This window comes from Kogia breviceps, chromosome 5, assembly GCF_026419965.1.
Source record: "Kogia breviceps isolate mKogBre1 chromosome 5, mKogBre1 haplotype 1, whole genome shotgun sequence".
Taxonomy (NCBI): Eukaryota; Metazoa; Chordata; class Mammalia; order Artiodactyla; family Physeteridae; genus Kogia; species Kogia breviceps.
The window spans coordinates 67,454,191-67,476,800 of record NC_081314.1 but is presented as its reverse complement, the minus strand read 5'-3'; the positions used below and the strand labels follow the sequence as shown (position 1 = coordinate 67,476,800).

The 22,610-nt window shown below is 56.8% G+C and overlaps 1 protein-coding gene across 3 annotated transcripts; it reads right to left on the bottom strand.

Moving 5' to 3' along the window:
- Nucleotides 1–503: 503 nt before the first annotated feature.
- On the bottom strand, nt 504–20,207 carry EPHB3 (EPH receptor B3). 3 transcript variants are annotated; one of them, XM_059063696.2, is made up of 16 exons: nt 20,087–20,207; nt 11,348–11,412; nt 9,461–10,133; nt 6,953–7,108; nt 5,803–6,153; nt 5,526–5,650; nt 5,208–5,367; nt 5,020–5,128; nt 4,570–4,622; nt 3,396–3,518; nt 3,038–3,285; nt 2,312–2,527; nt 2,051–2,200; nt 1,765–1,958; nt 1,506–1,661; nt 504–1,400 (listed from the first exon to the last, which is right to left on the bottom strand). In XM_059063696.2, exons 1-16 carry the CDS (start codon nt 20,205–20,207, stop codon nt 1,292–1,294), a joined length of 3,009 nt encoding a protein of 1,002 aa, XP_058919679.1. In that variant the 3' UTR covers nt 504–1,291. The 3 variants fall into 3 exon arrangements, with proteins under 3 accessions (XP_058919679.1, XP_058919680.2, XP_066890254.1); XM_059063697.2 differs by having other exon boundaries at nt 5,217–5,367; nt 20,087–20,171; XM_067034153.1 differs by lacking the exon at nt 20,087–20,207 and adding an exon at nt 16,720–16,742.
- Nucleotides 20,208–22,610: the final 2,403 nt, after the last annotated feature.

The following is a 22,610-nucleotide window of genomic DNA, read 5'->3' as shown; positions in this document are numbered from 1 at the left end:
ATAAGATCCGTGTATAAATGGAGCGGTTTAGCCCAGTGCCAGGAGCATAGTATTCGTTCAGTAAAGAGGAGCCACACTTCTCCACTGACACTTGCTGAAAGGAGCTGGCCTCTGCATCCGAACACCAGTGGGTTCTCACCGCCTTTGTCTGGGGCCACGTGACCCTGGGAGCTGACCAACTCCCTCTACCCCCAGCCCCCTCAGAGACAATGGGTGTGAAACACCCTCTGTAAAACACAGTCCAGACTCCACAGCCCATGGGAAGGCCTGGGCCTTAGAAGGAAGGAGCTCTGGGGTAGTTCGCTCTCTACTGTTACTGCCCCACTTCCAAGAAGTTAGATGCAGCAAGGCTGAAGCATAAAAGGGAAGTTGTACTTGGAGAGGCTTGGATCTGGCCTCCCAATGACTCCTGGAAATTCTGAAGGGCTGGTGCTGAGGGACTGTGAACTTGAGGGCATCAGGGAATCCTGCCTTGGGAAGTCGAATGAGAAGGGGCAAAAGAATCATCTTATTGCCTTTATTTCGCTGACGGCCCAGCTGGCCCCATGGCAGGGCAGAGGGCCAAGCTCTCACCCATACTCTCTGTGCAGGCCAGTGCGTATACATACACACACACACACACACACACACACAGACACAGACACACACACACTCACTCACTCACATCCGACCTCTGGCTCTGAGAGTCAGTCTCTGGGGGGCAAGGGGTTGCTCCTCAGCCTGCCCCTGCCTGCCCTTTTATGACAGCACCAAGGGCGGGGGTGGGACAGAGCCCTCAGCCCCCAGAACAAGTCCCTGTGCAAACTGGAGGGGCCAGCTGGCTTCAGGATGGGGGTGTCACATTTCCCCATTCCCGGAGATCCCTCCTCCAGTTCCTGAGGGAGGGACTGCTCTCTGCCTACCTGGGGGGCCAGACCCCTGCCAGGGCTGGGCCCTATGGAACCCAGGTTTATTCCCCACCTGACCGTGCCAGGACCTCCAGCACTGAAGAACAGCCAAGTCTGAGGTGGTGGGGATCCCCCACTGGAGAACAGGAAGGCCTGGGCCCCGAGGGGCTTGGGAGGGGTCATCACCCCCTCTCCTAATCCATCTTCAATATGAAGAGGTTTGGGGCAAACTTCCTGGGGAGGGAGCACAGGCCTGGAGGAGAAGTCCCAGCTTGGGCCTTCCCCAGACTTCCATCTTCTGGGCCACAGCCGAAGGCCAGGCATCCAAAAGTCCAAAAGTCCAGCCAGCTGGTCAGAGTCCCTGCAGAGTCCTTGGAGGGCACCCATCCAGTGGGAGTTGGGTGTCAGACCTGCACAGGCAGCGTCTGGTTCATCTGCAGCCGCATGTCCTGGATACTGCTGAGGATCTTCTTCTGGTGGCCCGCCAAGGTGACCCCGATCCGGAGCAGGTCTCTGCAGACGGGCCAAGGGCACAGTCAGTCCCTCCCCCCATGCCCACCACTCTGGGCCCAGCTCAGGGCCCCCAGCCCTGCCCCTCCAAATGTGAGGCACACTCACTCTGCGGTCATCTGGGCCACCAGGTCAAAGGATGCAAACCCCGCACTGACAAAGCTCTCCTTGTACCGTCCCATCTTGATGGCATCTAGCCAGTCACCAACTGTCGTGAAGGTCGTGTAGTCTGGGACCGTGCGGTCCAGGAGGGGCTGTGACATGCTGCGGGGAGAAGAGAGGGACTTGATGAGTCCTGATGTCAGAGGAAACAGGGGTGGTGCTGCTGGCTCGGGAGCAGGGCAGGGGCAGAGGCAGAGGAACTGACCCAGACTGGGCACTGGCGATGACCTTAAGGCTGGCGGCGTTGCGGATGAGCTTGTCCAGGGTGTTGACGATCTGGGAGAATTTGGGCCTGAGGTTCCGGTCCCGCACCCAGCAGTCCAGCATGAGCTGGTGCAGTGCTGTGGGGCAGTCCATGGGTGGGGGCAGCCGGTAATCCTGCTCCACGGCATTGATGACCTGAGCCAAGAGCAGGGAACCCTGGAGTGAGCCACCACTCTGCTCCCCAGCCAGCTCCCACCCACCCGAGCGCTCTGGCTGGCCCCACTCACATCCTGGTTGCTCATGTCCCAGTAGGGTCGCTCGCCATAGCTCATGACCTCCCACATGACGATTCCATAGCTCCAGACGTCACTAGCAGAGGTGAACTTCCGATAGGCTATGGCCTCTGGGGCGGTCCAGCGAATGGGGATCTTCCCGCCCTGGTGGGGGGGGCACACGCCCTTCACCCTATGTCTTGGGGCTGGTCCCCAGCCCCGAGCCCCTGCCTGGTTGGCCCCGCCCCCAGTCTCCCTCCCAGCGGCTTCCTGTACCAGGGAGCTGGTGTAGGTAGGATCAGAGGGATCATCCTCCAGGAAGCGGGAGAGGCCAAAGTCTGAGACTTTGCAGACCAGGTTGCTGTTGACAAGGATGTTGCGGGCAGCCAGGTCTCGGTGCACGTAGTTCATCTCAGACAGGTACTTCATGCCGGCAGCAATGCCCCGCAACATGCCCACCAGCTGGATGACCGTGAACTGTCCGTCGTTGAGCTGGAGGCAATGAGCAGGCTCAAGGGGGAGTCCATTGCCTCCTGCCTGGCCCCGGGCCCACCCAAGACCTTCCTGCCTGCCCGCCTGCCCACCCTCTCCAAGTCTTCCAAGACCATGCCTCATCTACCCCTCTGACCACGTCCATCGTGCACTGAGAGTAAGGAAGCTGCCCTCCTGTGTGGCCGGCATCTGTATATATCAACCCAGTTAACCCCTGTGAGGACCCAAATAACTCTTACCATTCTCATTTTACAACCAAGGCAGCTGAATCTCAGGGAGGTTAAGTAAAACCTGAGGTCACACAGGCAGTAGGGGGCGGGCAGAGTCAGGATGAGAACTCTGGTCTTTCTGGCTCTGAAGGCCCAGCTCTTTCCCTGCACCATGCCACCTCGGTAAATATCTGGACCTGAATAGGGTCTGCCTGACTTGTGGGAGGGGGTGGTTTGCCCAACCTAGCTCTCTCGGGGGTGGGGGGAGGAAGAGGGGGAGGGGCCGGGGGCTGGCTCTTACCCGGAGGAAGGAGTCCAGGGCACAGTTCTCCATGAACTCGGTGAGGATCATGACTGGCCGACTTTTGGTGACCACGCCCTCCAACCGGATTATGTTGGGATGGTCAAACTGACCCATGATGGAGGCCTCGCTGAGGAAGTCCCGCCGCTGCCTCTCTGTGTAGCCCACCTTGAGAGTCTTGATGGCCACAAACACTTCCCGGCGGCCAGGCTGTTTTAGCCGACCCCGGCACACTTCCCCGAACTCCCCTGCAGGGCACAGGGCACAGATACGTTAGCTATTTCTGTACCCAACCACCTCTGCCCTCCCTCGGGGTCACCACCAGCCTCTCCTCCCCACCGTGCCCCAGGGGACTCACCAGCTCCAATCACCTCCTCGATCTTGACACAGGACACATCGATCTCCTTGGCAAACTCCCGCACAGCCTCATTAGGGTCTTCGTAGGTGAAAGGGTCGATGTAAACCTTCATTCCAGGAGCAACTAAGGAAGAAAAGGTGGGCGTGAGAGGCGGCGAGATCCTTGAGCTGGGGATGGTGAGGGAGCTCTGCGACCCAGGATACTGCCCCAGGCTCTTCCCCCAGACAGGAACACATTCCCAGCCTCTCTGCTAAACCTGCTCCGTATCCCGCTGTTGAAGCCAGAACTTGCCCCTCCGCATCCCGCCACTGTCCTCTTGGTGAGAACTAGTACCATAACAGCTAGACACCTAGGATTCTTCTTTCTCCCTCATCTCTCATCGTGTCAAAACCTATTTCAGATCCGTCCCTCCCCTCATTCCCACTGGCCCCGACCTTGTCCAGGCCATCCACACCCAGACTACTGCAATAGCCTCCCAGCTGGGCTCTCTGCCTCTAGACTGTGCTCACCAATCTAGCCCACATACCTGTCATCCTACGACAATGCTTTCATTGTATTGCTCCCCAGCTTGAGAGCCTTTCAGATTACCGGTGGTGCAGTCAAGTCCAAACTCCTCTGCCTGCCTTTCACGACCCTCCAAGACCCTCCAAGGACCGGCCGCAACTACCCAGCCTGGTTTCCCAGCAGCTGTCAAACCAGCCTTCTCACTGCCCGCCCTGTCCGGCACTCTCTCCACCCCACCCACTACCTTCCAGAGGCTCCTCTAGCCAGGAATGCTCTCGCCAACCTCTCTAAACCCCGCTTATCCCACCTGGCTCAGCTCAGCCCAAGGCTATGTCCTCCAGGAAGCCTTCTTCTTTTCTGAGCACCCACTGCCCTCTGTCCCAGGAACACCCGGCTTAACACTTAATTGTTCTCTCATAGTTTCCCGTGTATACCTATGTTGTCTTTCTCACAAGACTGACTACCCCTGAGGACAGGGGTCACATCTCACTCATCTCTGGGGCTAGCGGGAGTGAGGTAGGGGTTCAGGAAATGGCACTTAATTGGAAGCAGGACGGGGTAGCCAGGGTAGGAGTTAAAGGAATAAAGTCCCACACAGGGAAAGGGGTGTCTCCAAGCCCTGCAGGGACCAAGGGAGCTTTGGGAGGTTGGAATGAGGAGGCAAACTCACTGTATTGCTGCAGCTTCTCCGTGTACTCGGAATCAGAGCTGTGCCGCTGCTTCCTGGAGGGGCAGGGTGGAGGGGAGGCATGAGACAAGTCCGCAGCTCCTTCCCTTCAGGGGACCCTTGGGCTCACAGGAGGGGCAGAGAGCATAGGAGACGGCCCAGTGCGTGGTGCTATGGTCAGTGGCTACAGCTGCCACTGGGTCTCCAGGCAAGAGGCTCAGTGGACTTGGTCCCTGAGGGAATCTGCCAGTAGATTCAGGGGACAGGGAGGGGACAGGGAGGGGACAGGGTGAGGACATAGGCATGGACTGGAGAGAGTCTTTCCGACAAGGATAGCCTGGGCCTAGGAAGGCTGTGGTTCTAGGTTTGACCTGGGTGATGGTTCACCTATGTGGCAAGAGGGCTCTGGGGCACTAAAGGGAAGCTCTAGTCGGCCCCTGGGCCTGCGAGTACCTGAGGCAGACGACAGCAATGACCACAACAGCTACCACAAAGACAAGCCCGGCCGTGGCAGAGCCCACAATGAGGGGGAGCTGTTCCTGGAGCTGCTGGGCACCAGAGCCTAGAGACAGGGAGGGACAGGTGAGTGGTGGGGTGGAAAGTGTGGACAGGGGCAGGGACAGGTGCGTGGGGGTGTGTACCTCTCTCACTTGTGGTCTCAAACTCAGCCGGGTGGCTGTACTGCCCATAGCCAGCTACGGTGCGGGCGCGGACCTGGACCACGTAGCGGGCGTCAGGCCGCAGCCCGTCCAGCTGCACGGAGTTCTTCTGGCTGGTCACTGTGGAGGCGATGCCCTCACTCTGCAATACCAGGAAGAAGGCTGTATCTCAGAGGGTCCTGACGCCCATCGGCACCTGCCCACCCCCCCTCAGTACCCAAGGCTTTGCTCCCAAGGGCCCCTGACACTATCTGGGGTAATCTTGTTCCAAGGCTTCCTCCTGCCCCTTGAGGCTCTGACCTTCTCAAAGTACTTCATTTCGTAGTCCAGGATGACTCCGTTGGGCCGCTCTGGGGGGGCCCAGGACAAGGTCAGGCTGCTTCCGGAGCTGCTGTGCAGGTGTAGTGTTGGCACTTCAGACGGGGCTAGGGCAAGAGTGGGGGGCTCATCACGGGCCCTGGCCTCCTTCCCAAGGACCCAGTTCCCATGGGACCCCCGATGGTCTGTGCCCCGGGCAACCTCAGCTCTACGTGGGGGAAGATGACCCAGGCCCTACCCTCCTGTGTGCCCTCCTCACCAGCCTGGTTGGTGGTGATATTCACAGCTGCGTAGCGGGGGGGCAAAGGGCTCTTGCCCGAGACACCGTTGACTGCCTGCACCTCAAAGGTGTAGCGCGTGTGGGCCAACAGGTGGCTGATGTGGACCTGGCGTTCTGTCAGGCCCAACTGCCGAGGCACAAACTCCACGTTGTCATCACAGCGTGAGCAGGTCATGGTGCCCCCGGCCCCAAGGCCCCCATGGCACTTCTTGCAGATGACATTGTATAGGAGGTCGTCCCGGCCACCCAGGTCCCGGGGCTCACTCCACTCAAGGATCAGTGAGGTCTCATTCACATTGGAGATCACACCCCGGGGCGGAGATGGCACCGCTGTGGGGAAAGGTGGAAGGAGAGCACAGTGAGCTAGGGCCCTAGGACCACCGTCTGTCCAGAGCTCCTGCACACCCCAAGCTGCTTCCTACCCCCTTGCCTTTGCCTCTGCTTTAATAAACGGAATACCTTTCCTACGCTTCTTCACTGGGCAGACCCCTATTTATTTGGTCTTTGAGGCTCAACTTGAGAGGTCACCTCCTCTTGGAAACCTTCCTTGATTCATTCTCTTCCCGTCCTCTGCATTCCTGTAACAATTCCTGGGAATCCCTCCAGCCCAGCACTTAGCACATTACATGGTCATTATCTGTTTTCACATCTGTTTCTCCCACCAGGTTGCAAGCTCCTAGAACAGTGACTGTATCTTTTCCTCCACATCCCTGGCGCCTGGCAATTCCTGGCACCAAAGGCCGAAGCAGGGAAAAAGCAGGACACCAGGCTGCCCCAGGGGTGTGAGGTCCCCTCTCTGGTTAGAGCTGCGCCAAAAGAATAGCAGTTCTAGACAGAGGAAGGAATAATGGACTAGAGGGTCCTAGCCAGTTTCTGATACCCAGGGAGGAGCTAACAAATGCTTATTAAATGTTGGTGGAAGGGCTAAGCCTTTCAGCTCACCTGGATTCTGGCTCAGGGCCGGTCACTTCCTACCTGTGCCATGTTGAACACAACATCTAACCCCCCTGAGCCTCGGTTATCCTATCTGGAAAGTGGAGCTATTCATAGAGACTGTTCAGGCACCCCCAGGCTGGCCCACAGAGGGAAGGCCTGGAGTGGGAGGGTATGAGGACGCGCGTTCACTCACTGGTACAGGCACTGTCTGCAGGGTCAGAGTCTGCGCGGTAGAAGTTACTGTGGCAGGTACAGATGCTGGAGGCTGGTGAGGTGGTGCGGCTATTGGGCGGGCAGGGCAGGCAGGGCCCCTCTCCCTGCTTCGCCTTGTAGCTCCCAGGGGGACAGGCTGTGGTGGGGAGAAGAGGATGGACGTCTCACCTCCATCCGTGCAGACACCAACCCTCCACACCTCCGTGGGAATCTGGCCCTTCCCAAGCACAGGTCTCGGCCCCCCACCTCCCAGACTGCGGGGGCCGTGCTGCTACTGCCTAAGTCCAGCTGTAGCTACAAAAGGCCCTTTTGCCCCGTGGAAACCCCACGTCAGCGGACTCCTCCTCGCCCCGCCCCGCCCCCGCCCCCCAACTCTGGGGTCTCACGGACAAAGACGTCAGTTCCATCACCTGGACAGCCTGGACTTGTCGAGGCAGGGACGAGAGGGAGGAGGAGGAAGAGGAGGGAGGGGGACGGGAAGAGACCACTAGTAGGCTGGCAGCAGCCTCTACTCTGCTGGGATGCCCCCACTCCTCCCTGAAGCTCAAGGATAATTATTCCTGAAGATCCTCAAGAACACCCCAGAACAGCCAGGAGGTGGGGCCTCTGAGTTTCACAGCCAACCTCTCTCCCCACCCAACCAGGAGCAGGGCAGCAGCTCCTTTCTGCCCTGGGGCAGGGGTGGGCGCTGAAGAGGGGTGAGAAAAGGAGAGAAAGAAAGCAGGCAGGAAGGTTGGGGTCACCTGGAGTTCAGAGGCCTCAAAGCATCCATGAGGGGAACCCCAGTCCCCAAAGGGGGCCCAGAGCTCGGTGCCTGAACACCCCTTCAGAGCCTCTATTTGGGCCTGGGCTCTGGAGAGTCCCCATATCTATGATGGCCATATAATTTATTATTCAAACTGCACTATTTTGAGAGTGAAAGCGGGCACTAGTAATAATCGCGTTAGCATGACAGGCATAAACCAGGACCGCCCTGGACACACTAAAGCATATGGTCATCCTGACCACATACAACTGCCTTTGGGGAGGTCGTCCGGGGTGTGGTATGCCCAGAGTTGGGTCTGTGCCCTTCTCTGGGGTTTAATCTCCCTCAACTAAGGTGATATTCCATCCCAGCTCTTTTGAGCCAGTGGGAGAGGGGGCAGGGGCCAGGCCAGCTGGTTGCTATGGGAACCAGCATGCATTTCCTGCTAGGGACCTGCAGAGTGTTAGCCGCTCTTCAGGTTGTCAGGCTCATCACCCCCACCCCTTTCTCCACTTAGGAGGAGGAAGTCTGGGGGCAAGTTCCCATAGAGAAGTGGAGAGGGGCAGGGCAAGGCACTGTTCACCTTCCCGCAACAGCACCCGACACTGGGCCTCACAGCCAGGTTGGGCCTCCAGCCCCCTTATACAGAGGGCTGTGCTAACAGCCAGCTCCCATCCCTAGCAGCTTCAGGTTGCAAGTGCCAGGAGGGAGAACAGGGCAGAGGGGACAGAAGACAAGGCCTTTCAGCACCTTGGCCTGCATGGTACAGCACTGGATGAGGCTGCAGTGCCAGCTCCCACATTCCCAGCTATGAGGCCTAGAATGCAGAACCTCTCTGAGCCTTCTTATTGGCTAAACAGGAGACGTAGCTGGAATCTACCTTACAAAGTTGTGGTAAGGCTCAGATGAGAGAACCTCTCATGAACGGGTGTTATAGCTGGAAAATCTAGCACACTGTGAGGTCTTATGAGTCTCGGCAAGCCACCCAAGACAGGCCTCCTAACCTCCTTTTGTATGAAACCAGGACCAAACAATCCTTGTCCCCCATGCATCCCAGGGCTCCTGAGAGTCACAGCTAACACGTACATGGTGCTGTGCTTCCCCACGTCCCAGGCACTGTTCTAAGGGCTGCCATGCACTGACTCAGTTAAGCCCCACTACAACTCCACGAAGGAGTCACCATTAATGTCCCCGTTTTGCACATGAGGAAACAGGGGTTCAAGGAGTTAAATAACTTGCCCAAGGTCTCACAGATGGTAAGTGGCAGAGTCAGGACTCAGGACTTCAGAGACTGGGTCCCTAACCTCTGTGCTATAAATACTGCTTCTCAAGATGCAGATGAGACCCTCCAGGTAAAACAGCCAAGCACGAGGTGCCTGCAGCTCTGGGTCCCACCTAATACTTGCAGGGTGAAACGTAAACGTGGCGCTGGACAAACGGGCATCTCTGCTGGCCTCCCAAGACTCTGAGCATGTTCTTCAGGTGCCTCCTTGTCAAGGATTCTCCATGTCTTCCTTCCTCTCTCTTTAGTTTCATTTTTTTCTCCTAGTTTCCTGGTGTCTCTCCTCATTTTCTCTCATCTCCCTCCTTGCACCATGTTTTTTGCACCTGATACCCCTCCTCCCTTTCCTCCCTCTGCCCCAGACCTGAGGCCAGAACCCCCTGTCTGGCAGGTAGGAAGCGGTGGGTAGGGGGCAGCCGGCAGCTGTGGCCCAGACCCTCCCCAGGCCAGTCCCCACTCACGGCGGCACTGGGACTCCTTGGCAGCTGGCTCGTGGCCGGTGGCACAGGTGCAGGCACCCACAGGCACCATCCACTCCCCATCACCGTTGCAGTAGAGCTTGAGGGGTACCGACACCTCCACGGCGTTGGCGATGCAGGTGCCAGGGGCAATGACCAGTGAGGTGGGCTCAGCCCCAGTGAGGGTCTCGGGGAAGAGCGCGAAGCCTGCGGTAGTGGATGCGCACTTCTTGTAGAAGGCACGCACAGAGATGAGCGACATGCAGGCGCCCTGGTCCTGGAAGGCCAAGTAGAAGCCGGCCTTGGAGAGCGGCCCGAAGCTGCGCACCTTGGTGTTCACACGGCCGGCATCGAGCCGCGAGAAGCTCTCATCGGGCGCGATGGTGTCCACCTTCACGTAGGGGTTCTCCATCCAGAAAGGGGAGGAGGCCGAGGCCACGTCGCTGTCAGCCTCATAGTAGAAGAGGTTGAAGGTCTCCTTGCAGGAGCCAGGGATGTTGGGGATGCTGTTGCAGTCACGCACAGTGAACTTGAGCTCCACGTAGACCCGCTGCACGTCCTGCCGCCAGATGAACCCTGTGCGAAGCCAGTTGTTCTGGCTTGACTCGTGCACGTTACACACCTGGTACGTGCGGATGGGGTTCATGGCCTCGTCATAGCCGCTCACCTCTTCCCACTGTGCAAGTGAAAAAGACAGAGAGTAAGCACCGGAATTTGCCAGGTACTTATCACATGCCCAGATCTGCTGTATTTACTTCACAGAGATGCTTCCATGGTGTAGTGGTTGAGCACACAGACTACGTGGGTTCAAATCCCAGTTGTGACTTCAGGTAAGTCACTTAACCTCCCTGTGCCCCCACTTTCCCATCTGTAACATGGTAAGAAAAAGATGCATAAGGAATAAATGACTTTAAATGACTACAGCACTTAGAATGGGGCACTTGGTAAGTGCTATGTGAGAATTAGCTATAATGTTTATTATCTTTATGCCTCAATTTCATTGTCTATGAAGTGGGACTGACTGCAAGTAAATGAGGCTGTGAGGAATTAAATCAGTTTAATATATGTAATGGGCTTGCACCAATGCCTGATACAGATAGAGCAAGCATTCAATAAACTTTGGTTATCACTATTACCATCACATTTAACCTTCACAGCTCCTTAATAAGGTATTGGGTTGGCCAAAAAGTTCGTTCAGCTTTTTCCATAACATCACACGGAAAAACCCAAACAAACTTCTTAGCCTATCCAATACAACTGTTGTCCCCACTCCAGAGGAGAGGAAGTCAAGACTCACAAAGGCAGGGACTTGCCCAAGGTCACAGAGTCAGGTCTGGTGACTAAGGGCCTGTAATATCATCCAAATCCAGTGTTCCAGAACTTAGTGTAGTTGTGAAGGACATCTAGGGAGGTTAATTAGAACACTTTAGAGATGTCAGGACTACAGGAATGTAACAGTCAAGAAATGGAGGCCCAGAAAGGCAAACTGTCTTGCTCAAGGTCACAGAGTAAGTCAGAGATCTGGAACCAAGGTTTCCTTGTTCCCAAGCACCCAGGAAGGAGGGAGATAGTCAGGACAGACATGCAAAGGGCTGTCAGGCAGGAGAGAGATGGAAATAGGCTGAAGACAGGCTGGGGGTGGGGCAGAGGAAGAATGAGACAAAGATGGTGTGTATGGGGGAGGGGGGACAGAAGCAGGCTGAAGAGTCAGAGATGAAAACACTCACAGAAATGGACCATCAGGCCAAGGAGGAAGGTGACAGATGAAGAGGATGGGGATGCCGCAAGAGGGGGAACTGACAAGCAGTGGGCAGAGGCAGTCCTTCTTGAGCCCTGCTGCAAGGGTTAATTGGCAACCAACACTCGGGAGAAATGGTGGGGAAGTCTTACCCCACTTTCTGGATGAGATGTCCATGCCAACTCAGACGTCACCCATTTTGTATCCATGAGGGTCTCTGGGGGAGCAAAAGGAGAAAAAAGGTCAGGGGCCAAGTTTAGGATGAAGAGAAAGAGGAGGTTGCCCAGGAAAGGCCAGGATGCCAGACACATTGATTCCCACCAGGTACTCCCATCCCACCCCCAAGTGCCCCAAACCCTCAGCTCCCCTGGCCCAGAGGAGACGACCCTGCAGCCACCCCCAGAGATGTCATAGCCCCAAAGATGTCTTGTCGGGCCAGCTGGGAGTGGGTGTCAACTGCTGACCCCAGGTCTGGGTTAATGAGGCAGAAGCCAGGGCCAGTTCACACACCTACAGGCTCTGCTAATCTCCACACAAAGGGGCTGGCAGGGCCTTTATCCTGGAACAAAGGGCCGTGTGCTTCTGACCCTGCTGCTCAGGCCTCCCCTGACTCCACTCCCAGCACAAAGGCCCAGCTCCACACACGCCCAGGGGAAGGGAAGAGCAGTCACAGGCCAGAGCCCACTCTCACCCAGCCTCCCACAGACCACCTCTGGAGGACAGGACAGGGATGCTCTTTGAGGATGGGGTGAGGGCCACCAAGGCCCAGACTAGTTCCTCTAGAGCTAGTTCAGTTCTTCCTGCAATCCTTGGATAAAAGTACTGTTGGCGTACCTCTTTTACAGGTGAGAAAACTGTTGCCCAGATATAGTATATATAGGGCGTAAGGTAAAACTGTTAGGACTTGAGGTGAAAAGTTGAAAGGTGACTCAAATTCAGGTCTATCTGATTCCACAACTAACCCCTTAACCAGGGCACTCTGACTACAATATGCCCCTATGTAAAGAGGGAACAGAGAAAGCCTGGAAAACTCCTGTGTATACTTTAGGTCCCAACCAAGATGTCACCTCCTCCAGGAAGCCTTCCACCAAGTTAGGGTTGGATGCCTTCCTCTATATATCCAAGGCCAGGTGCTTTGTCATAGCACCGATCCTGTTCTGAGCTTCGGATTTTTTTATCTGTTTCCTTTTGCTCAGCCACAGGAGGGGCCTGTTAATGTTTCTGACATAAACTTGCTCCCCTAGGAACCTGGATCCTGGGTTCTGGCTTGAAAACTCTCCTCTCTGACAGTGTGACCCCAACATTAGACCTAGGAGCAGGAAAGAGGCCCCAAGTCCTTTCCCATAGCCTGGAAGACAGCCAGCAGTTCTCCCCTCAACTCCAAGCTGGAATGGGGCAGGGCCGCCCCAGAACTTCTGAAGGCCTCTACATCAACAATGGGACAGGCTGGAGGTATCCAGGAAGGGAAAGACCCAAACCCCACAGGCTCCAGGCTTGCGGCCTTCACCAGTTTCCTGCAGTCTGGGTCTGAGCCCAGGATGGTGGATGAGGCAGCTGTGGCCCCAGGCCCTCATGTGAGGCAAAGGGAGCAGCGAGCAGCAGCCATTCACTTTGGGGAGTGAGGCTCCCTCGCCTTCCTGCAGCAGCAGCTGGTCCCTGGAGGGCCTGGCTGCAGGATGAGCTATCCCAGCTTCATCGTCGGTGGCCTGACGGGCCCCTCTGGCAGACAGACAGACACAGATATTTAGCAGCGGGGTAGAGGGGTACGGGAGGGAAGAGGGGATGGGCAGAAGCAGGGGCCCCAGAGACAGGCAGGGAGGGAGACAGGCGGGCGGAGCAGGCGGATGGTGGGCGGCACCCAACTGGAGGATGTGCGGAGCCGGCTGGCTAGGACCAGACAGCCGGGATGGCCGGCGGTGGACTACAAAAGACAGCGAGATGGAGAGACAAGGAGGCCCCAGGAGACAAACACACAGACAGAGAGGGAGGCTGTCAAGTAGCCTCTTCGCTAGCCAGCGGCCCGGAGTACCACGGTCCCTGGGAGCCGGCGAGCCCAGCGCAGCCCCTCCCCCCAGCCAGTCCGCCTGCCTGTCTGCCCGCCGCCCGCCGCCCGCCGCCGAGCAGGCCAGGGCTCCCACCGCTCCCTCGCGCTGCCTCCCTCCTCCATCTCCCTCACTTCCTTCTGCTCAGCCAGTGCCAAACCCATCTGGAACCGTTTAAGCCCAAATATTCAGCCCCTCCCCCCCTCCAGCCAGATTCCTCCGCAGTTTAAAACAAGCCCTGCGCCCGCTCGGAGAGGAGGAGTTGGGGGGAGGGGGCGGGGGGAGGTTGGTGGGGTAGAGGCTCTTCGTTTCTGTTTAATTTCTGGGGAGCGAGAGAGGGAGGGGGCGGGGATCGGCCCTCGGCCATCGCTCAGCCTTGGCCATCGCTCAATCTCGGCACATTTTTCCCATTAATGAGGGGAGGACTTAGATTTCGAGTCATGTGTGCCTGAGGAAGGGCTCGGTCACCCTGGTGGGGAGGGGGCTTGCTCTCTGGGGGAGGGGAGGGGCCAGCTCGCTTCAGCAAGAGGAAGACTCTTAGGTGCCTGGGTCCCAGCCTCAGGAAGAACATGGCGGGGGGGGGGTCCCCAGAATCCATCTGTCTGGGGGGTGGGGCAGGGAGAGACCCAGCCCAACAGAGCCCACCTTTTCTATGTGTGTGGCATGTGTGGGTGTGGGTGTGTGTGTAGGTACACACACGGGGGTAAAGGATACAGGTACAGGGGACAAGGACAAAAGAGGAATGAGGGAGCAATCTCCACACTCTCCAGCTGCCAACTGCACCCACACCCTCCTCTGTCCCACCAAGTGGCTACTCCCCGATACAGCCCAGGCAGGGAACCCCACCAACCCACGAAGCAAGCAGGGAAGTGGCCACCAGGCCTTTCTGGGATGTTCTGGGACTGGGGCTTCAATGCTCAGAAGAAAAGCAGCACCCCTTTCAGGTTTCACAGGGCCGCGGGGAACAGCCACGTGGCAGCAGCTGTGTGGCCCCCGCCTGTGCACACACAGACGTACACACATCACCCAGTTCACAGTGGCTGGCCTCATTCCCACCACTGGGGCCAAACAGCGACAAGTCACACGTATGGTGGACAAAAACACAAAGCCACAGCCACCCGCAAACACACACACGGCTTCACACACAGCCACAGTCTGTCTTTGACGGACACACGGATACATATGGTACAAGCAGATCAGTCTTCCTGAGACATTCATATACAATGAGTCTTTCCTACACACAGATTGGGCTTGCCTTAGGCAAAGACTCACTCTCACAGCCCTCAGATGTGCGGATTTCCTGAGACATATGCATACGTGAGGGCACATGCATTCAACAGTGCATTCTCCCTACACACCCAACTGCACACTATTGCCAACCACAAGTCACAGTCTCGAGTGTAGTCAAGTACAAACACAAACACCAGTTTCCCTGTACAGACACGGTGACATGCTCTTACACAGTCACACACAACTAGCATCAGCTGCACACGTACAGATGCCCATTTGCACCAAAACATTCCATAGGAACATGCAGACACAGTGTAAGTATCAATATCTAGAGGTTGTGTAAAGCCTCAGAGGTGCATCCTCCATGCACATCTCTCTCTCTCTCTCTCTCTCTCTCACACACACACACACACACACACACTCTACAAGCATGTTCTTTCTATGAGGTGAGTTTTCAAGTGCGGTGGAGGAAGAGTTGGGAGAGGGCACTGTCTGCTTAGAAAGCAAAGGTACTGGGGCAGCCTCGGCCAGAGGCTCAGGGAAGGAACAAGCTCCAGACCGGCTTCCTGTGGCCCTGACCCAGGCAGGAGCTGTCACAGGTCACGAGGCTAGGGGTGGGGCAGGGGCATGAAGATGATTCTGGGTGTGGCTGGGTGCAGCCTCCCCAGGTACAGCCCTTGTCCAAGCAGCAGGCCACTTCCCTGCCAGCACAATGGCACCATCCCAGCACTGAGCCCTTGGGGAGGGGGTGGCACGATGAAGGCATTTAGCCTCAGGAGCTTCGGGCAACACATAAGTTGGGGGCCCAGCAGGAGGAGAACATCGTGGGCACCAAGCCTGTGTCTGAGGGCCTCACTGGGCCACCCTGGTGCTGGGAGCCTGCCACCTGCCCTAGTGAAGGGCCAGCGACAAATAACTTTATGGAGCTGCCAGACCCCACAGCAAACTCAAGCCCCAAGTCATACAGAGCACCCCACCCTGGGAACAGGCATGCCAGTGAGACCAGAGAATGAAAAAAACCTAGAGACAGGAGCAAGAAACCCACGGACCCAAACTCCAGACCAAGGACGTTGAGGTGGTGGGAAAGGTCACGCTCCTGGGCTGGGCCAGCCACGCGTGCAGGGGCAGGAGGACAGGGGGGAAGGGTCCGGGCAAGAAGGCACACCCTGGAACCCTGCCTGCAAAGAGAGGGAGGAAACTCCCGGTCACCTCGGAGTTGGTCCCCATCTTCCGCCTGGGGTCCCTACCTCAGCCAACCAATCCAAGGGATCTGTCCCGTCTTCTCCCATCCTGCTCCTCCCCGTGTGTCGGTGTGTGTACATGCGTGTACCGACATGCACACTCAGGGTGGTCAGCCCGGGGAGCAAGGGGTCTTAGGCAGACCCTGTCATAGGACCTGGAGGGCCACTTCCCTCCCCCTGCCATGGCCCCGAGGGCCTCCAGTCTGGGATGGAGGAGAGGGGAGCATCCCAGAACAGAACACATTTTGTTTTTCATTCTTCCCCTCAGATCATGGAGATTTATAATTAAATAAACCTGAGAGGGAGGAGAAGGGAGGAAGAAGCACAGGACAGGATCCCAAATGCCTCAGTGCTCATCCATACCCCCCACCCCAGTTGTGGCCCTGCCAGCAGCCAGAAGGACGGATGAACAGCTAGCTTTTGAGCCCTTCCCCGGTTTCCCAGCCAGTGGGTCTGACCAGGAGTCTGGGGGCAGAGAGACAACAGGAGACCCGATGCCACGGCCAGCCCTTGGGGCAGGGGGCCTCTCCCACCCCATCAGGTGCCCAGATGTATCCAGTCTCCCTGCCCCCACTCCCAGCTGCCCAATCCCGACAAACCAGTTTGACTCAGCACAACAGGCAGGGCTACAATTTTCAAACTATGCAGGCCTGGTGATTCAGCCTCTTCATGCTGTTTAATTAGTGTAAGGCGGGTGGCGGAGGCCTTGCCCACAGCAGCTTTGGGTTAGCTCGCTGCCGCTGAAGCCACAGTGGCGGCGGTGGCAGCAGTTCTGGTTAAAGGGAAGACAGTGACGGGCAAACTGGTTCCCCCAAATCCTTGCTGCTGTCCCTTGTCGCAGCTCTGAGGTGCCAGCTCAAGACAAACAGGGGCGGGGCAGGGGGACTGGAGAGCCAGAGGCCCCTCGAACAAGTGGGGAAGCCACAGAAACCCCAGCCCGCTGTCCCCTCTCAGCTGCCACCTACTCAGTGGTCACTGCTGCTGCCTCTGAGAAAGAGATGGGTCACTCACTGCCTCTTCCCCGCAGGGCCTGCTTCCACTACAGCAGCAACTCAGCTACAGGGCTTGCCTGGGAGAAGGCTGTTCGGCGCCCCCTCTTACATCTGGTAACTGTTTCTTTTTTCTCAAAAGGGTATCTTGCCAGCAGGGATCTGCTCATCCTATCTGAGGTATAAGGACCCTATGGTCCAGACATCCTTCCTATCCCACGCCCCGTTCCTGGTCTGCTCACCTACTGGACCCCACTCCCTGGTTCACGGTCCTGAAGGGGAGAATGGTCTTGGCTTGGGAGACTGGGTAACATTTCCTGAAAGCAGAGTGAGCAACAAGGTGGCCCTGGCCCCCTGTGAGTGAGGGTAAATTCAAGGGCAATTTGTGTGTGTGTTTGGTGCAGTGTGTGTGTGTGTGTGTGTGTGTGTGTGTAGGTGGGAATCAATCAGAGGGCAAGGAGAGAGGTGTTTCTTCAACCAAGGAGGACAAGCAAGGACCCTGGCTCCATCCTCATGGAAAACTGATGAGATATTTGGATGCAGAATCTTCATGAACCCCAAGTATATAGGGAGGAAGAACAACCAGGTGCTACACAGCATCTAATCAATGAGACCATGAGGGACAGCACCCAGAGCTCAAGGACCCTGGGCCTAAATATAATGACCTCAGAGGCCAAGAGCCTAAAGGCTCCCTAAGGCCAAGAGCAAACCAAATCCTGGCAAAACCAAAGGGAAGGCTGGATGGAGCAAGGGAGTGAGATCCTCCACCCATAAAGCTTGGGGGGCTGAAGAGAGCTTCAATGCTGGGCGTCCCACCTAGCCCTGTCCTCTGGCCACAGCCGAGGACCCCCAGGTCCACCCATCCTGCCATTCGCGCTCCAGAATAGGGATGGGGTACAGGCAGGAGTCAAGAACAGTTGTCTCCTGACCCAGCTCTCTTCCTATCCCATCCTTTCCCTCCCAAAGCTGGAGAGAGATGGAGGTGGGGGGACAACTTCCTCCCCAGACCAACTTTTCCTCTTCCCATTATTGCGTCCTCTAAGCTCCCTCCAGCAGGGCAAGGGTACACACCAGTTTCACTTTCTGGTGCTCCCCAAGGAGCAGACGCTAGGGTAATAATAGTAACAACAGTTAATCCTTGAACAACAATGGCTTGTGCTAAGCACTTAACACACATTAGGATTCAATCTTCATAACAGCCCTAGGAGGTAGGTTCAATTACTATCCCATCTCACAGTGAGGGAGAGAGGTGGGTTCAGCTACTATCCCATCTCACAGTGAGGGAGAGCAGGAGTGTGGTAAGGTAGACCACTGGGCTGGGGTCAGCGCCCTGAGGCGTCACCTCTCTTTTTCCTTTCATTCTTACGCCAACGGAAGACCCTAAGTTCTCATATATGGCAAAAGTGAAGGAACTCATGAAAACCACACTTGGAAGGCACTGCTACCTTCCTAGGGGCACCCCACACTGGCCTGGCCTCCCAGCCACCACCTACCCAGCCAGGGAATAGCCCCAGATCCCACTTCACAGCCTGAGGGAGGAGGGGACAGAGTAGGGTCAGTGGCCCCACTGTCCTCTCTTTCCTGGGCTGCTACAGCTCATCGGGCCTCTGCCTCCTGGTCAGCCCCTCGGGTCCTGGGCCTGGAGGCCTGGATGCCAGCTCCCAGCTAGGGCCAGCCAGCTAGGGTCTAGAGGGACCAGCAGATTGTGAGGGGTGAAAAGGAGGAAGAAAGTAAGGGAAAGAGGAAGAAGGGAGGGAGGAAGGAAGGGGTGAGCCTTTTCAGGTACCCCTTGCTCACCTGACCCAAACCACGCCCCCACTCCACTCAGCATCAGCACCCACCACACCCCACAACAGGGGCTCTGGGGCCTGGCACACACAGTCCTGTAAGTGCGTGTGCCTGTATCGCCTCTCCTGGGCTAAGACACAGACCTGGGAACTCCAGCAGGCTCCCTGGCTCACACCCTTCAGGCAATCAGCAACAAAGCCCCACACCGGTTTTCTCACGCCTGTGATCCTATCACACACATGTGGGTGAGCGTGCACAAGCGTGGGCGCGACCTCGGTGTGTCTGTCTGGATTTGCATGCGTCCACCCGTGTGAATCAGTCTGTCAGCACCAATGGGCTCAGAGATAAAAGACGTTCAGAAGAATGTTTTTTTTCCCCTGGAGAAAATGAGAAAGCACCAGAGGATGCCTTTCTCTCAGAACTCTGTTCTTTTTTCCTTCCAACCTTTAAGTTTACCAATTGTGAACATATGAACAAACCAAGTCACACGGAATTCAAGTGTTTGTTCTTAAACTAAGAAAGTGACTGGATTTGTTAAAGATACCAAATATAAGTACTGCCTATAATCCCAATTTCCCCCAAATTTCTGTGGTGTCCTTCCCTCCACCTTAAGGAAGGTTTTTCTTCCCTCATTTAATGGCTCCAAAAATTTTGGGAACTGTGCGTTTGTGTCTGTGTCTGTCTGTCTATTGTTTAACCAGTGTGTCAGTGCCTCTGTCCCCTCAGGCTTGCGTCAAGTGGATGTGTGTGAACTCTCCCACCGGGACCAAAAACACTTGGGCTGCCCATCCAAGCACAGTCGTTTGGAAGTTGGAGCAGTCTCGGCAGGTTTCACAGAACCCATCGAGAGAAGCCCGGCCTTTTCCCACCGGCTAATGCGTAAGGCACCGGCTCCGGCACTACCTGGGACAAGCCCCGGAACCTCAGGGGTTCGATGGAGACCCCAGCACTCGCGGTGTCCTGCTAGAAGGCAGAGGGGGGTGTCGCAGAGACGCGCGCAGCGCCGGTGCACACAGCACCTCGTGAGTAGTTGGCGCTCATAAACCGTAAACAATAACAGGCCCCCGCCTCTCCATCCCCGCAGCCATTCCCTGACAAAGCGGGGTGCAAGCACTCACACTCTCACAGATCACTCCAAGGGGCTCCGAACCAACGCCACCCCTCAACCTGGGGAGTCCCGCTTCTCCTCCACCCGCCACAACACCGCACCAGCCTCAGAGCCTCCGCCTTGCCTGGTGGGTCGCCCACACTTCCTTGCCTCCAGGAGGTGCCCAGGGCTCCGCTTCTCTGCCATGAGTGCGGGGTACTCCCTCAGAAGCTCACGGCCGGGCCATGACTTTCGGGGACGCTCTCCCGAGTCGAGCTGCCCGCGATCCCGCAACCGGCGGACTGCCTGCCACAGAGGTAGCTGGAGCCTCCCAGGCGGCGCCGAGGGCTTCCTCCCCACCCCATCCTCCAGCCCCTGGAAAGGGCGCGGATGACCGAGCCTCCTCCGAAGTGCGCCCAGCCCGCATCGGACCAACACCTCGGACCCTCCCCGGCCCACGCTCGGGCGACCCCGGACACCTTAACCCTTGGACGCGCCCCCCGACGCCGCTCACCTTCCAGCGCCCGGCAGCCGGAGGGCAGCAGCAGGGGCAGCAGCAGCAGCGGAGAGAGCAGCGGCAAGAGCCCCGGCGGCGGCGGCGGCGGCGGCGGCGGCGGCGGGCGGGCTCGGGCCATGGCCGGGGCGAGCTCCGGGAGCCGAGCCGAGCCGCGCCGGGCCGCGCCGGCGGGGCTGTGGGCACCCGCGGGAGGGTCCGCTCGGCGGCTCCGAAGAAGGCTCGCGCACGGTGGTCCCAGGAGATCCAGGCAAGGAGAGGGTGCAATCCAGGCAGGCGGCTCCGGGACCGAGGCGGCGCCCTGAGCCGGGCGATGCTGAGGGATGCGGGCAGGTCCGGTCCCAGGGGAATCTGGACGGACCGGTCCTGGAGGATCCGGGGTGCTTGGAGAGCTCGAAACCAGTGGACTCGGGGAGGCGGGCCGGGGAGGGAGTACGCAAGTGGTGGTAGTTCGGTGTGCACAGTAATCCAGAGGTCTGCTGCGGGCCCGACTCGGATCGGGGACTCCGGGTGCGCGCGACGTCCGGGGTCCGAGCTGGGTTCTTGCTGCGCCGCTCACGTACTCACTTCTGCTGTCCCCAGCGCTGGCGCGGCCGCTCTGGGCGAGAGGGGTGGGGCCGGATGCCTGCCTGTCATCCCTGAGGCCCCGCCCCCAGCCACCCTCCGCCCACTCACAGACCGCCAGGCGCGCTGGTTCGGCCTCGAGAGCACTCTGCAGGAGTTCAGTTGGCGGCGGCTCCATCACGCCCACCCTCATTCTCTGAGGACTGGGGAGGGCGGGGCCAAGGAAAAGCTGAATCAGATTGGGCGGAGCGATACTGTCCGTCAGAGGGAGAAGCCCGCCTCTTGTCGCCCATTGGCGATTAGTAACCGAACCTGAGTCCGGCGAGGTGCCATCCAGTACAACGAGCCGGGGGCGCCCCCGTGTGGTGTGTACGTGCCCGGGGCCTCGGCCATGTGGCTGTGTTTCCAGGCACGTCCTGACACTAACTAAACTGGGCTTAGGCAATACCAGGTGGGGGTCCTCCGCGACACATCCCGCAACGAGGGCCTTCTCGCTTGTTTATTTATTCATTCATTCATTCAGCTGTGTATTTCATTATTCTTTGAGCCAAAGACTCTAGCAACTTCTGGCAATACAGCAATGGATAAGACAGAGGTTTGTGTTCTCTTGGAGCTAGTTTAGCGATGGAAGCAGGCATGAAGTTATCATAGCAGAGTGTAACTTATTATTATGGAGGAAGGACAGAGTTGCTGGAGCACATGTGAGAGGGAAGGCTATGTCTGGCCCTGAGGAAATGACATTCAAACTGAAATGTGAAAGATGAGTAGTAGGTGAAGGTTGTGTGTTTGGCGGGGGCAGTTTCAGGCAGAGCAAACACTCTGTATGAAGTCCCAGGGGCAAGAGAAACATATTTATTGGAGGAAGCCGAAAGAAGTTCAGACTATCTTAAGTGTAGAGTTGGAGGCTGAGGGGGGCCAAAAGGAAGCTTGGAAATCGGTGTGGGAGACCAGAGGAACTTTTTTTAGATTCATAAGGCCTTCCTGGGGTCGGGGGGAAGGTTGGGATTGACATATGCACACTACTATATATGAAATAGATAATAAGGACCTACTGTATAGCATAGGGAACTCTACTCAATACTCTGTAATTCCCTACATAGGAAAAGGATCTTGAAAAGAGTGGATATGTTATATGTATAACAGATTCACTTTGCTGTACAGCAGAAACTAACACAACATTGTAAATCAACTATACTCCAATAAAAATTTTTTTTAAAAAGGCCTCCCTGAGAGCTAGGGTTTGAAGAAGAGCCATTACTTTATCAGATTAACATGGCTTCTCTGGGAAAGAAGAATGGGAGGAGGAAAGGGTGGAAACTGAGAGATCAGAGAGGAAGCTGTGCAGTGGTCAGGCAGAGGAAGATGGTGACTTGGACTAGGGTGGTGGCTGTGGGGATGGAGAGAAGTGGTCAGGTCTAAGATATTTTAGGAGGGCTTCCCTGGTGGTGCAGTGGTTAAGAATCGGCCTACCAGTGCAGGGGACACAGGTTCGAGCCCTGGTCCAGGAAGATCCTACATGCCGCGGAGCAACTAAGCCTGTGTGCCACAACTACTGAGCCTGCGCTCTAGAGCCCGTGAGCCACAACTCCTGAGCCCACGTGCCACAACTCCTGAAGCCTGTGCTCTGCAACAAGAGAAGCCACCACAATGAGAAGCCTGTGCGCCACAACAAACAGTAGCCCCCGCTCACCGCAACTAGAGAAAGCCTGTGTGCAGCAACAAAGACCCAACGCAGCCAAAAATAAATAAATAAATAATTTTTTTTAAAAAGATGTTTTAGAAGGTAGAGTTCACAGGATTTGTGATTGGGTGGTTGAGAGGTATGGGGTTGATAGAGACATCAAGAACTCCCAGGTTTCTGGATTGGGCAAATGGACTTGTACCCCATTTGCTTAACAAACATTTGCAAAGTGCAATAAACACTCTGAAAAAAATGTTTTGTTTATTAAGAAGTAGAAGT